This window comes from Euphorbia lathyris, chromosome 5 (genome assembly GCF_963576675.1).
Source record: "Euphorbia lathyris chromosome 5, ddEupLath1.1, whole genome shotgun sequence".
NCBI classification, from domain to species: Eukaryota; Viridiplantae; Streptophyta; class Magnoliopsida; order Malpighiales; family Euphorbiaceae; genus Euphorbia; species Euphorbia lathyris.
The window spans coordinates 3,674,697-3,689,267 of NC_088914.1; the positions used below are offsets into that span (position 1 = coordinate 3,674,697).

General features: G+C 38.1%; 1 protein-coding gene across 1 annotated transcript; it reads left to right on the top strand.

The window, feature by feature from the left end:
- The first annotated feature begins 743 nt into the window (after nucleotides 1-743).
- LOC136229021 (aspartic proteinase 39-like) lies at nucleotides 744-13,974 on the top strand. The gene is made up of 10 exons (XM_066017563.1): nucleotides 744-1,392; nucleotides 3,753-3,882; nucleotides 4,000-4,247; nucleotides 6,110-6,334; nucleotides 7,949-8,111; nucleotides 9,712-9,785; nucleotides 10,848-10,938; nucleotides 12,638-12,713; nucleotides 13,405-13,476; nucleotides 13,637-13,974. The coding sequence occupies exons 1-10, from the start codon at nucleotides 1,163-1,165 to the stop codon at nucleotides 13,780-13,782; spliced, it is 1,455 nt and encodes a 484-aa protein (XP_065873635.1). The 5' UTR covers nucleotides 744-1,162; the 3' UTR covers nucleotides 13,783-13,974.
- The last annotated feature ends 597 nt before the right edge of the window (nucleotides 13,975-14,571 follow it).

Consider the following 14,571-nt stretch of genomic DNA (forward strand, 5'->3'; position numbering starts at 1 on the left):
ACCACAGGTACCACATTGCAAATCAACCAAACCACATGGTAGTTATTTATAATTAACCCTTATTATTATACAATATCTAATTAAATTATTTTTGTTATATTTATTATGTCAAACCATAAAGTTAAAGTATTTTTGTGTTTTATTTTGTAGAAACAGTATTGTTATGTGTGAATGTATTAATTTTTTCTAATGAATAAGGTCTAATTTTTTCATTTAGCACAGGGCCCCGTAAATGTTTAAGACGGCCCTGCCCACCCCGCTCTACAACTCACAATTGTTTTCTACAACTTGATATCCATACAAATAAAGTAAGACCAGCTCAAGGTATACTTATGTTGCAACTTTTATTTACTGATTGTGATCATCTTTCAGCCTTTCATAAATTGAATTAGGCATCCGAGCGAATTGGCCGAACACTACCCTCCCTTTGACCTTGTTTATAACCTTTTATAAATTGACCACGATATTAAAACGGGTGATTAGACAACGTCCTCCTTTTAACTTTGTTTATATGCAATCGCAAGTTGACAAGTTGACTTTTTCGGAATTCAATCCTATCACTTTCAAAAAAAAAAAAAAAAACCTTGTTATTATTTAATACCTTATCCATAAATACACCAAAAGCCATAAATTTTATTTTTATAATTATCCTTTTAAAAGAATATGATAATAAAGGTATTTAATTAATTATCCATAACAGAAAAAACTGAAAAGAAAGAAAAAAAGAAAAAAAGGACAGATAGAAAAAAACATCAAGTCAATACGAAACCTCAAACCTCAGACTCTGAGTTGCAGACATTATAAAAAGATCCAAACTCAGAATCTAAAAATGGAAAAATCACCAGTCAAAAAAAGTAAGACAGAACCGTGACGCCAAGAAACTAGGAAAAAAAACCCCCAAATCACACCCAAAGTTTCCATTTTTACAACGACGTCTCATTTGCCGCTGAAAACGTGCAATTCGGGTTATTTTCTTCTCTTTTTCCCCCAATTTCCCCCCTTTTCCCCTTCCTCTCAATTCTCCTTTTCTTCCTCCTCTCAATTGCCCGAGAAACCCATGAGCACCGCCACTTAGGAAGAAAGGGGAATTCGAAACAAGAAAATAAAATTAAAAGAGGGGTTAATTTGATTTTGATTTTGATTCTGTGGCGGTGGAGCGATAATGGATCTGGGAAGATTGGTGTCGATTTTAATGGCGGTGGTTGTTTTTGAATTGGGGTTTGCGGTTTTAGCTTCGGGGAATTTCGTTTTCAAGGTTCAACATAAGTTTAATGGTCGAGAACGATCTCTTAGTGCATTAAGAGCTCATGATGCTCGCCGGCATAGTAGAATTTTGTCCACCGTTGATGTTGATCTTCCTTTAGGCGGCAATGGTCATCCTGCTGAAGCTGGGTTAGTTTAATTTTTTTTTTTTTTTTAAATTTGAATTGATATGGCTGGGATTTTGTATGCTTTAATTTAGGTTTTGAATGATGAAATAGATTGTAATTTGGTTTTGAAAATTGGGGATTTTGCTTCAATTTTGATTTTTTAAGGAATTTTAGTTGATTTGTTATTGTTTTGGATCTTGCTGCTGCTGTTTCTATAATCTATAGTTATCCGGCCTGCCTGGTTGGGCTCCAGGCATGTCACCTGAGAAGCCGAAAGGCGGGCTGTGTGCCTGAGTGCGCCTTTCTAAGCCTAGCACCTTGCTGTAGGTAGGGCTGTAATCGTGCTGAGTCGAGGTTTGGGCTGTTTATGCTCGGTTAGTTAGAAAATTGGCGAGCTCGAGTTGAACATCTTGTTTGTGAGCTCTTCACAAGCAAAGCTCGCGAGCAGCTCGTTAAATTTTTTCATAAACTTCACTTGCGAACAACTCGTTAATTATGTTTATTTAAATTTTTTTTAACACAAAACTACATAGTTTTGAAACTACAAAACTATGTTGTTTTACATTTCTCCGGGCCTTTAACTATGAGCTTAAGCTTTTATTTCAATTGGTTCCATGATATGGTATTAGAGACTTTGACAATCTCATTTGTTGATTTAATTGCAGAACATGGTAATACGGGCCTGTGTTGTGTTCACTTCAAGCCTTTTTAGCATTTGCTTGCAAGGGTGTGTCAGATATTAATATGAATTGGCCTTTTATCTATCATGAACCTATAACTGAGCCTTCTCGCGAGCTTTCGAGCCGAGTTTCGCCATGCTCAAGCTCGGCCATTTATTGTTTTGGATCTAGCTGCTGCTGCTGCTGTTGTTTCTGTAATCTATAGTTATAAGGCGTGCCTCGTTGGGCTCCTCCAGGCATGTCGCCTGAGAAGCCGAAAGACGGGCTGTCTGCCTGAGTGCGCCTTTCTAAGCCTAGCACCTTGCTGTAGGTAGGGCTGTAATCGTGCTGAGTCGAGGTTTGGGCTGCTTATGCTCGGCTGGTTAGAACATTGACGAGCTCGAGTTGAACATCTGGTTCGTGAGCACTTCGCGAGCTTGTTCACAAGCTTTGCTCGCGAGCAGCTCATTAATTCTGTTCATAAACTTCACTTGCGAACAACTCGTTAATTATGTTTATTTAAAATTTCTTTAAAACAAAACTACATAGTTTTGAAACCTACAAAACTACGTTGTTTTACATTTCAAAACTATGAGCTTAAGCTTTTATTTTAGTTGGTTCCATGACACTGTATTAGAGCCTCTTTCACCAAGTGATCAAGAGTTCGATTCCTGACAATCTCATTTGTTGATTTAATTGCAGAACATGGTAATACGGGCCTGTGTTGTGTGTGCTTCAAGCCCTTTTAGTTTGCTTGCAAGGATGTGTCAGATATTAATATGAATTGGGCCTTTATCTATCATGAACCTATAACCGAGCCAGCTCCCGAGCTTTTGTGCCGAGTTTCGCCATGCTCAAGCTCGGCCATTTATAAATCGAGCCGAACACGGTCGGCTGAATGCTGAGCTGCTCATGAGCGGCTCGGCTCATTTACAGCCCTGATTGTAGGTGCAGGCCTAGGTGCAAATTTAAGAGTTACAGGGTTTTCTTTCCTATCTATATGATCTACGGTTGAAATTAAATTAGAATAAAAAGAAATGAATGAAAAAGGAAAAAAGATTTACGCTGCTCCATTTTGAAGAGTTTAGAAATATCGGAAATGGAGACTTTAGTCTTGATGAAAAAAAGTAGTTATTAGACTATTAGTTAATTAACTTAGGATTTGTTGAACTTTAGTCATTAGCAGGGACGGATCCAGAGGGGGTTTAGGGGCTTGAACACCCAGTGCTCTCAGGAAAAGGCCAAAAATTCTATGGAAACTGTGAACGAGGCTTTAATTACAGTAAAAAAAAAAAATCAATTAGATCTCATAAATCACGATAAACACCCAATCTCAGTGAATCTTGGATCCGCCACTGGTCATTAGATTAGAATTTTTATTATGAATTACGATTATGGAAGAGTTAGTAGGTAATTTGTACTTCATTTCATGCATTTTACGATTAAAATTAAGGGTAGCTGGATTTGATGTAGTATTTGACTATTCATTGCGTTTTAGAAACGTCAGTTGTTGTTATTTATGATTTTATATATTATTTTTCTTTAGTACATCTTATGTCGCTCAGGCAGGCGCCTGAACCTTCTAGGCTTCAGGACCCTTTGCGCCTTTAATAACTATGGCTGTTTCCGTATCGCTGATTATGGTTTTGAAAATGAGAATTGGACATATTTTTCGGTTTTGTTTTGTTCATCTGCTGATATGGTTTTTTCATGATTTGTTTAGCCTTTACTTCGCTAAAATTGGCCTAGGAAACCCATCCAAGGATTACTTTGTGCAAGTTGATACTGGAAGTGACATTCTTTGGGTGAATTGTGCCAATTGTGACAAATGTCCGACGAAAAGCGATCTCGGTGTATGTTTCTTTCACACCTTAGTTAAATTTCTCTATTTGAATGCAAGTTGATATACTAATGTTCGGTTTCTGCTTTGTTTGCTCCGGAAATCCTGTTGTTTTCTTGCATTCTACCAGGTGGAATTGACATTATATGATCCAAAAAAGTCCGGTACTATGTCAAGGGTTTATTGCGGCGATGATTTTTGTGCTGCAACGTATAATGGTGTACTCGAGGGTTGTACGAAGGACTTGCCCTGCCAATATAATGTTGTTTATGGTGATGGAAGCTCAACAGCTGGATTCTTTGTGAAAGACACTGTTGTGCTTGCTCAGGCGACTGGAGATGATAAAACTACACCGACAAATGGAAGTATTGTATTCGGGTGAGTTGCAATGCCCACAATGAGCAATCAACAATTCTTGAGATGTCTAGCTGTTTGAGGGGTTTGAGGTTTTGATGCGTATAGTTGTAGTGTAGCAAGTTTGATATTAGAACCCGTTCTACGGTTCTTGGAAAGCAAGGATAAGTTGCAAATACGGGCCAAGCTTTATTATTATTATTATTTTTTGGCTTGGGTTTGTTGTCGTGTGACTGAGAGGTCACGGGTTCGAGTTTTAGGAGCGGCCTCTTGTCAAAAAAACTGGCAGGGGAAGGCTTGCCCCCAGTACACCCTTGTGGTGGGACCCCTCCCCGGACCCTTGCTTAGTGGGGACGCATAGTGCAGCGGGCCGCCCTTTTTTTGTGCATCTCCTTCATCTTTTGGAGGTGCAAATTGCACCACTAGTAGACGAAATTGTAGGGCCAAGGCAGGGCGGAACCACCCCTCTCAGGGTTGGTTCGTGGCGGTCAGGGGTGCCGTGCTTCCCCTCCCTTTCCGCCCATTCTTTGGTCTTAAGAATGCTGGTTTTAAGAATGAGTGATTGCCCTTCTCCGACCCTTACTGCCCAACCTGAGAGCGGACAGCTAATGTGTTCCACTTATTGAACAGGGTTCTATGGTCGGTCCGCGACCCCTGGATACTGAGGGCGTCCTTGGGGTGATCTCGTATTTCCCACGGGTGGAGTATAAATATATATGCACAGAGAAGCTGCTAGTCTTTTCGGTTACTCGTTTTTTTGGGGGACATTTACCATTAAGTGATTTATATGAATCATTAATCTTTCTTTCATGGGCGTTTTCTGTTATTCATATAGTTCCGTATCCCCTGCCTCCGCCTTTGTTGGAGAAGTTGCACCTCCAAGCCCGTTGTTGTGTGAGCGTAGTCAATTGATTGCGAATATTTCCTCCTCCGTGCTAGATTGCCTATAAACAAAAGTCATGATTCAAATACTATCTCTATTATGTTTCTTTGTGATGGAAACTACCCCAAAATTGAATAATCTACAATAGTCCGGGTCCAATGGAACCGACCAATGAAAAAGAGGCACATGTGCATTCTTCTACTCTTTAATATATCTATCTATCTAGGCTTAATACATCATTTGCCTCCTGAACTTGTCCAAAAAGCTTGATTGGCCCCTTGAACTTTCAAAGTATCCCGATAGCTCCTTGAACATGCATAAAATGTTCAGTTAGCCCTCTAAACTCGTGTAAAATGCAATCAATTAATCACTCGGTTGTAAAAAAGTAAGTTAAATGCGGAAGATGTGTTATTCTATTTTGTGAATTATGTAATAACATTTTAAGGTACATACAACACATCTTCTGCATTTAACTTAATTATTTACAACCGAGTGATTTTAATTGATTACATTTTACGCAAGTTCAGGGGGCTAACTGAACATTTTATGCAAGTTCAGGGGCTAACGGGACACTTTAAAAGTTCACGGGGCCAATCAAGCTTTTTGGACAAGTTCAGGGGGCAAATGATGTATTAAGCCATCTATCTATCTATCTATCCTACCTATGTACTTCTATATATGCTTATTTTTCATCAGTCGAGTTCTCCGGATAAATACTAAATCAATGTTTTACTTAATCAAATGTGGATGAACCGAATAGGTGGTCCAAGATGGAGTTATTGATTTCGGTTCTTGTTAAAAAACATAAGGTCCAATGGATCGGACCAACGGAAAAGACGCAAATGTGCATTCTTTTACTCTTTACTATCTATATGTACTTTTATACATGCTTACTTTTCTTTAGTTCGGTCAATTGGTTCGACTTGAGAGTTGGTGATTTCGGTTCTGGTTAAAACATATGTTGCTGTATTGCTGTTCATTCTAAAATATGATCTTTGGGCAGGTGTGGAGCTAAACAATCTGGGGAGTTAGGTACATCGAGTGAAGCATTAGATGGAATACTTGGTTTCGGGCAAGCAAACTCTTCGATGATTTCGCAACTTGCTGCTGAAGGAAAGGTGAAAAAGATGTTTGCGCATTGTCTGGATAACGTTAAAGGAGGCGGAATTTTCGCCATTGGGAATGTGGTCTCACCAAAAGTAAATACAACCCCAATGGTACCTAATCAGTATGTGACTCTCTACTTTTTTAGCTATCTTTTTCTAGTATCATATTGCTTTGGTGCTTGCTCCGTAGCAGCTTATGTATGCATATAGAGGAAATGATAGAAAAGGCTAGGATAACGCGTTTCCGAAACCAAAATTCTCTAGAAACTTGTATGGAACTTTTCCAGTCAATTTAAAAAAAATTGGAAACTCGTTTCCTAAGATGTAACGTGTTTTCAGTGGTGGATTAATGCTAATACATTGCGTGTATATATATAAAAATTAAACATACATTGGAAGGCAGGCCCTGTAACTTAGGGGACCGCCAAGGCGTGCCTTTGTGCACCTACCTATGGTTATAAGAGGTACACCTATTTGTCACGTGGTTTTTATTGGGTTTTTAAAGAGTTAGATACGTGTTTAATCTCCACCGTTGGAGTAGACACATCTAGTGTAAAAAAAAAAGGCTTAATACATCTTTAGCCCCTATACTTGTCTAAAAAAGTCAATTGTTCCATGTACTTTTAAAAAGTTCTATTTACCCCTGAACTTGCTTAAAGTGACCCATTGACTCTCTGAAAGGTACCTATTAGCCCTCTGAACTTTCTTATATCTATTGGCCTCCTGAACTTGCTTAAGTGTATATATTTCAACATTTCCAAAATCTCTCCTTGCTCGGTCGCGTGAATTTTAGGGGGTTAATAGTTCACTTTAAACAAGCTCAGGGGTAAAGGGGACATTTTAAAAGTATAGGGGGAAATTGAGTTTTTTTAACAAGTATAAGGGGCTAGGGATGTATTAGGCTAAAAAAGAAAGAAGCAACGTTGAGGGAGATAATCTGCTGTCCCCGATTTGGTGTTTCCTTCCATGTCCCTCTCACATAAAAACTTAATATTTATTTACAATAAAATATTATGTGGGTCTGGAGGACTCACACATAAAATTATTGATTTTTTATGTGTGACGGACATGGAAGGGGACACCGAAGTGGGGACAACAGATTATCTCCCAAGCTTTGAAGAAACGGAGACACCACAATGAGAAAAAGAAGGGAGAAAAAACCAGATAACGAAAAAGAAAGAAAGAGGCAGACAAAGCCCGAAGAACTTGAAGTTGAAGCTATTAGCCAATTTAGGATTTACTATTTAGTTTAGCACTTGAACTTTAGAATACGAGGTTCATTGCATGTCAGAATTTACGATTAAGAATATTCTCATGATTTAGTATTTATTGCATTTTGATTTTAAAATTTATCATTTCTTATATCTTAAATATTATCATTTATGATTTTATGCATTTTTATGGCTTAATACATTAGGGTCCCCTATACTTAGCCGAATAATCCAATTGGTCCCCTGAACTTTGGAGAATCCTATGTGGCAGAGTAAGTGGAGAATTCGCAAAAGTTGAAGCGCCTATCACGAGAAAGTTCAGGAAGCCAATAGATCACTTGAAGCAAGTTCAGGACGCTAATGAGACATATTCAAAGTTCAAGAGGCGAATTGGATTATTTGGCCAAGTACGCCCTAGATATGTCGCTCAGGCGTGTGCCTGCGCCTTTAATAACTATGTTTTAAGCAATTATTTCCAAATTCCAATTGTTGAAATTAATTTTTTGTTTCATAATTGTATTTTAGGGCACATTACAATGTGGTTATGAGGGAAATCGAGGTTGATGGCGATGTTTTGGATCTTCCATCAGATGTCTTTGATTCCTCTGATAGGAAAGGAACTATAATTGATAGTGGTACCACCTTGGCTTATCTTCCAAATTCTGTTTATGAACCATTGATGACTAAGGTACGTAAATTCGTGGAAAAAATGCATCTTCAACCCTTTGATCTTTTCGATTTTTTGAATTGAGCCCCTGATCTTTCAGTTTAATGCGTTGAGCCCTCGATCAAGTTATAATTCCACATGTTAAGTTTCTGCTTACCAAATTAATTAATTGTGAGTATCATCAAATTCAGTAGAAATAGAATTACTTATTTCATCTTCATCTAGAATTAGGGCTGTAAATGAGCCGAGCCACTCATGAGAGGCTCGGTGTGCTGCTCGATTTATAAACGAGCCGAGCTTGAGCACGGAAAAGCTTGGTTCGGAAGCTCGCGAGCAGGCTCGTGTTATGTGCCCGCGAATAGGATCTCGTCACAGGTCTGTTCACCGGAAAATTCCTTCGAATTCCCTTGTTGCTCCTGTTCTTCGTAGAACCTATTTTGAAAACTCTTGCTCCTGTTCTTCGTAGAACCTATTTTGAAAACTCGATAGCGATTTGTGAGAGATCGCTAAAACTCCCTGTATCAATTTCTGATTTAAAATTCTCGATGACATTAATCTAATTGAAAATCCTCTTTTATAAAGAGGTACAATGATTCCTAAACACCTAAGGTATCCTTAGCCAAAAGGATCCTACCACAATTAGGATTCTACCACAACTAGGATTCTACCACAACTAAAAAGTCTAACCTAATTAAATAAGAAATACTGAACATAAATTAATAAATATTAAATAATAAAAGACTCCTAAATATTAAAGACACTTAAATAATAAAAAACCCTAAATAATATAACCTAAATAAGACAACCGTAACAGCTCGATTATAGGTTCATGAACAAGCTCATGAGCAAACTCGATTATAATGTTTATGAACACTCTCGTGAGCAAGCTTGATTCGATTATTTTTTTAATAATAATATTTCTATAAAGAGGAATGTAAAACAAAGTAGTTTTGTAGATTTCAAAACTATGTGTTAAAGAAATTTAAATGAATATAATTAATGAGTTGTTCACGAGCGAAGTTCATGAGGTGAATTAACGAACTGCTAGGGAGCTCACGAGCAGAATATTGAGATCGAGCTTATAAATTTTTTGATGGACCGAGCATGAGCAGGCCAAAGCTTGGCTCGGCTCGGTTACAGCCGTATCTGGGATTTGCATTTTTAACAATTTGAAAGAAGGTTTTCATCGAAGATATGAAAAATAGCTTTCCAACGGTTAAAAATGTAAACTTTAACACCAATCGTTGGTTGGCGTAGTGGTAGCATGGGGCTGCACTTGGTAGGGCGGTCTCAGGATCGATCCCCCACAACGGCGATTGGGAGGGGTTTAAATACCGTAATCCTTGGACCCGCCCCGAATCCGGATTAGTCGGCCAATGTGGTTCGGAGTACAAAAAATGTAAACTTTAACTCAGATGAAATGAATGTCATTCTATTTTCCGAGTTTTATGTTTAAAGCTAACTTTCTTGGTCACCAAGAGCTTAATGTAATTGATCAGAGGCTTAATCAATAAAAATTAAAAAGATCAAGGATGTCGGAATACTTCTTTTCTAAATTTTTTATACATTATTCTGAAGTATATTAGTATTGATAACGAGTTCACTTGTTTTGGCGAATCAGATTTTGAGTCATCAACCTGGATTGAAATTACACACAGTCGAAGAGCAGTTCATGTGTTTTCAGTACAGTGGAAAGTAAGGTGCCAAGTGCAATTATTCCTGATAATTTTCGATTTTGTAATTTTCCGTTTAATGTGAAACGTCTTTAGATTTAGACTTAGGGCCCGTTTGGTTTACTTGTTTTTTCCTGTTTTGCTGTTGGAACAACAAATATTCCCTGTTGTTGGAAAAAGCTACTTTTCATGGGTTAAATGCACGTCACTAAACTTAAATGGCCGTCTCAAAATGGTCATTCAACTTCAATTTCTCTCGATAAAATCACTCAACTTTGAGTTTTGTCTCAATTAGGTCACTCCAGCGATTTCAGTGGTTAAAAGGCATCAGAATGATGCCATGGCTGACACGTCAACTTAGATTTCTGACCGAAACGACATGTGACAGCCACCTGTTTTTTCATACAAATAACTGACACTTGGCTGCCATGTGGCACATACGTGGAGTCCATGTATCGTTTTGGTCAGAGATCTGAGTTGACTCATGACGATGTGTCACCCATGTCATCATTCCGATCGCTTTTAATTACTGAATCACTAGAGTTGAGTGATTTTATTGAGACAAATTGAAGTTGAGTGACCATTTTAAGACAAAAGTTCAGTGACCAATGATGTAGTTAACCCTGCTTATAAACGGCAAACAGTAGTTCCCTAACTAAACACCTAAAACTCATGAGGATAGATGGGGTGATTCAGGTGAGATCCAATGTAGATCGAACTTTCTATTCACTCGTGGGATCCGGGTAAAAATGAGAAGGCAATCAGGAGTAGAAAATGGAGTAAACAAACGCTCCCTTAGTCCGTATTTCGTTCTGCTTTTTCTAGCTCCTTTTGCCGTTACTCCAAAGAGTAGATATATAATGTTTAGTTTAGCATTGAGAAACGGATGCTTATAAAAAATTACCTAATATTTACCATCACAAGCAAAGAACTAGCAATAACCAGTGAACCAAACAGGCCCTTAGACCATGTTGTTCATCACTGTCCGATAATCTATTTTCGTACTCAACCCGTATTACGGTGGGTTTTGTATTATTATACATGTGTGACTTCTTAAATTTGGTTTATCCTTGTATTCTTGCAGGGTTAACGATGGATTCCCCGATGTCAAATTTTTGTTTGAAGATTCGCTTAATTTAAATGTTCATCCTGATGAATATCTTTTCCGAATTCGTGTAAGTACTTGTTCTTCAGCTTAATTAGAATCGCATATTTATCGTTTTTGCGGTGGTTTTTTTGAACTTTTGCAATGATGTCGTCAAACTTATTCAGGTTCATCATTTTGTTGATTTTTTAAGGTTTTTATTTATTTATTTAGACTTTAATGTTAGATTAATGTAAGTTCAAGGTTTTTTCGTTTCATGAAATGAAGTTTAGGGGCCATAATGTTAGTAACACTTTAGTTCAGGGGCGATGGTTGTATTTTACCACGAAGTACAACGTGCTAGGGTTTTCTCTTTAGTTCCTGTTCAGAGCTGATAAATTCTGAAAAGATAGCTTGGTGATCGTTGCCTTACACGTTACAATGTTTGTCGTGATTCGTGGGCTGAACTTCAGTTTACCGTTGAACTTGTAGAAATATTATCTAAATGGTATTGATTGTTGTCGTGTGACCAGAGGTCACGGGTTCGAGTCTTAGGAGCGGCCTCTTGCCAATTAAATTGGCAAGGGAAGGCTTGCCCCCAATACACCCTTGCGGTGGGACCCCTCCCCGGACCCTCGCTCAGCGGGGACGCGTAATGCGACCGGGCCGCCCTTTATGGCTTTCAAGGATTTGCCGAAAAATACATGTTACCAGATTGGGTCCGGGATCTAGTTACGGGACCTTGTTACTTGTACCCTAAATCTCTTTGTTCCGATTCTTTTGGAGATTACTTTTCTCTACCTATTTTACTATGAATTAGTTGAATTCATTAACCTCATATTTAGAACTCGATAGAGACAGTTCTGACCTCTTGACATGCCCAATTACACCCGACTCCTCCAAGTTGCACTCAAACGCCTAATGAACCACAAAACTTTCAAAGCGACCTTTCCGCCACCTCAACTTGCTTAAAGCGACTTTTCTGCCACCTCATCTTGCTTAAAACGACCTTTTTGACACCTCAGCTTGCTTAGAACAACTTCTCTGCCACCTCAACTTGCTTAAAAACGACCTTTTTTCCACCTCATCTTGCTTAAAGAGACCTTTTTGCCACCTGAACTTGCTTAAAGAGACCTTTTTGCCACCTCAACCTGCTTAAAACGACCTTTTTGCCACCTCAACCTGCTTAAAAACGACCTTTTTGCAACCTCAACTTGCTTAAAACGACCTTTCCGCCACCTCAACTTGCTTAAAACGACCTTTTTGCCATCTCAGCTTGCTTAAGTTGTTAATGGCGCATAGAGTATGCTGTATTGCCACATAAAATAAGTGGTTATCCATGACAATTTAAGCAAGTTAAGGGGCCGAAAAAATTGTTTTGAATATCATAAGGCGTTTCGATGCAAGTTGGAGGGAATTTTTGAATAGAAAGCTAATAAGGAAAAGACTAACAATGATATTCTAGGACTCCACTAACCCTAAGGTCGAGGGTGCAATGGACCCCACGGGATCTGTTGCACTTCCGACTACGGAAATCCACCCTGACAGGTGTGGTTACAAGCGGCACTCTACTTGGGAAGAGGGGCTAGAGGTGCTGCAATTCGATGGCGTTTCAGAGTTTTCATGTTTTAGTTCTTCATTTGGTTATTTTCAAATGAAGACGTTTGAATGAATATGTTCGATGGCGTCTTTATTTCCGAGTTTTCATGTTTTAGTTCTTCATTTGGTTATTTTTGTAGCTGTAATTGTTTCCGGGACAAATGACACATTATTTTCTCGACTTACTACAGGAAGAGGTTTGGTGTTTCGGTTGGCAGAACAGCGGCGTGCAATCGAAAGACGGTAGAGATATGACTCTCTTGGGAGGTATTGTCTTCAATCACTTTCCTACTTTAAACTCAGGGGTAAATTACACTCATGGCCACTGAACTTTATCCATTTAACATTGTGGCTACTGAACTTCAATTCTTAACGGTATGGCCACTAAACTTCACACTTTTTAACACCGGTGGCCACTCAACATCTCAAAACGACCATTGACGGTCTCAAAATAAAAAATTCGAAGAGTTAATGATATTCTAATGAACTTTAATTCTTAAAAATTTTCGTTTTGAGGTCATTTAGGTGTTGTTTGGTTAGGAGAGAGAAAATGAATTTTTAGAGAGAGAAAGCTCCAACAAAGGTGATTTTGGAAAATAAAAAATGTAGTTTCATAGTAAATGTTGTTCTGAGCAACTTTAATTCTTGAATATTTTCATTTTGAGGTCGTTAACTGTCATTTTGAGGAGTTAGTTAAAGTTGAGTGACCACCGGTGTTAAAAAGTGTAAAATTCAGTGGCCATACTGTTAAGAATTGAAATGGGTAAAGTTCAATGGCCATGGGTGTAATTTACTACCCTTAAACTCAGTCGAATATTGTCATATAATGGCTACCGCGCTGCAAATACAAACCGTAACATCTAATGTTCCGGCATAAATCATGTTCAAAGCCGAATTTTACAGCAGAGAGCTAGACCAGAAGTCGATTTTGCGTAACGTGTTAATCTTTTCGATGCAGATTTAGTGCTCTCGAACAAGCTCGTTGTATACGATCTCGAAAACCAGGCCATTGGCTGGACAAACCACAACTGTGAGTTCCTTTTCTATTCATTAACCATTCCATTTCGCTTCATATTTTTCAATCTGCATGACTGTAGTAAACGGAACTTCAATCGTCTTTTCTTTTCTGGTATGGACTTGAACCGAACATTTATTCGTGCTTTCTCTTGTTCTGCTTTTGTTTTCTTTAGGCTCTTCAAGCATTAAGCTGAAGGATTCAACTGGCGGGGTATACTCCGTTGGGGCTCATAACATTAATTCGGCTCCTCGACTGATAAGCGGAACTGCTTTGCTCTTTTCGTTACTAGTTTTCGCTGTATTCAGTAGAGTTCAATGAAAATTCAACAATCACACACATCATTTAATTTATTTCGTTGCGCCACAATGTAATCAAAGGCAGCTCGGTATAGTTCGATTCATGAGTGTAAATCCTCGAAAAGAAGAAAAGTTTCTCCCCGATACACATGTTCTTTTAATCCTTTGATCTTTCGAAACACGAAATTATCAGAATATATTATAAATTCATTCACTTTTCTTTGTTATCATAACATTAATTCGGCTCCTCGATTGATAAGCGGAACTGCTTTGCTCTTTTCGTTACTAGTTTTCGCTGTATTCAATAGAGTTCAATGAAAATTCTACAATCACATACATCAAAGGCAGCTCGGTATTTAGCAGCCCTTCAAATTACTTATTACCGCCCTCATTTGGACTTTTTTGCCTTTTCATAATTTTGATTAACTGAAAATTCTCTTTCCAAAATCATAAACCCAAACAATAATAATTGAAATTATGAAAATAATTGATGCGTGACAAACCCGAATCCTGGAAATGGACGATTACTAGTCGGAAACATTAAAATTTACGTTTTTTTTATCAAAGAACTCGTGAAAATAATACATATTTTTATGACGATTTTGTATTTTTCGTCACAAAAAATTAGAGAATTTTGCATTTTTTGTCACAAAAATTTAAACGATTCAGTATTTTTCGTCACTATAAATTTTACAATTTTACATTGGCCAAAATTTGGCCTAGGCGGATGCCGCATCCGTCCGTGCCGATTCTCTAAAAAAAAAATCAGTTCTGAAATTTTTTTTATGGAAAGGGCAAAATTGTCCAAATG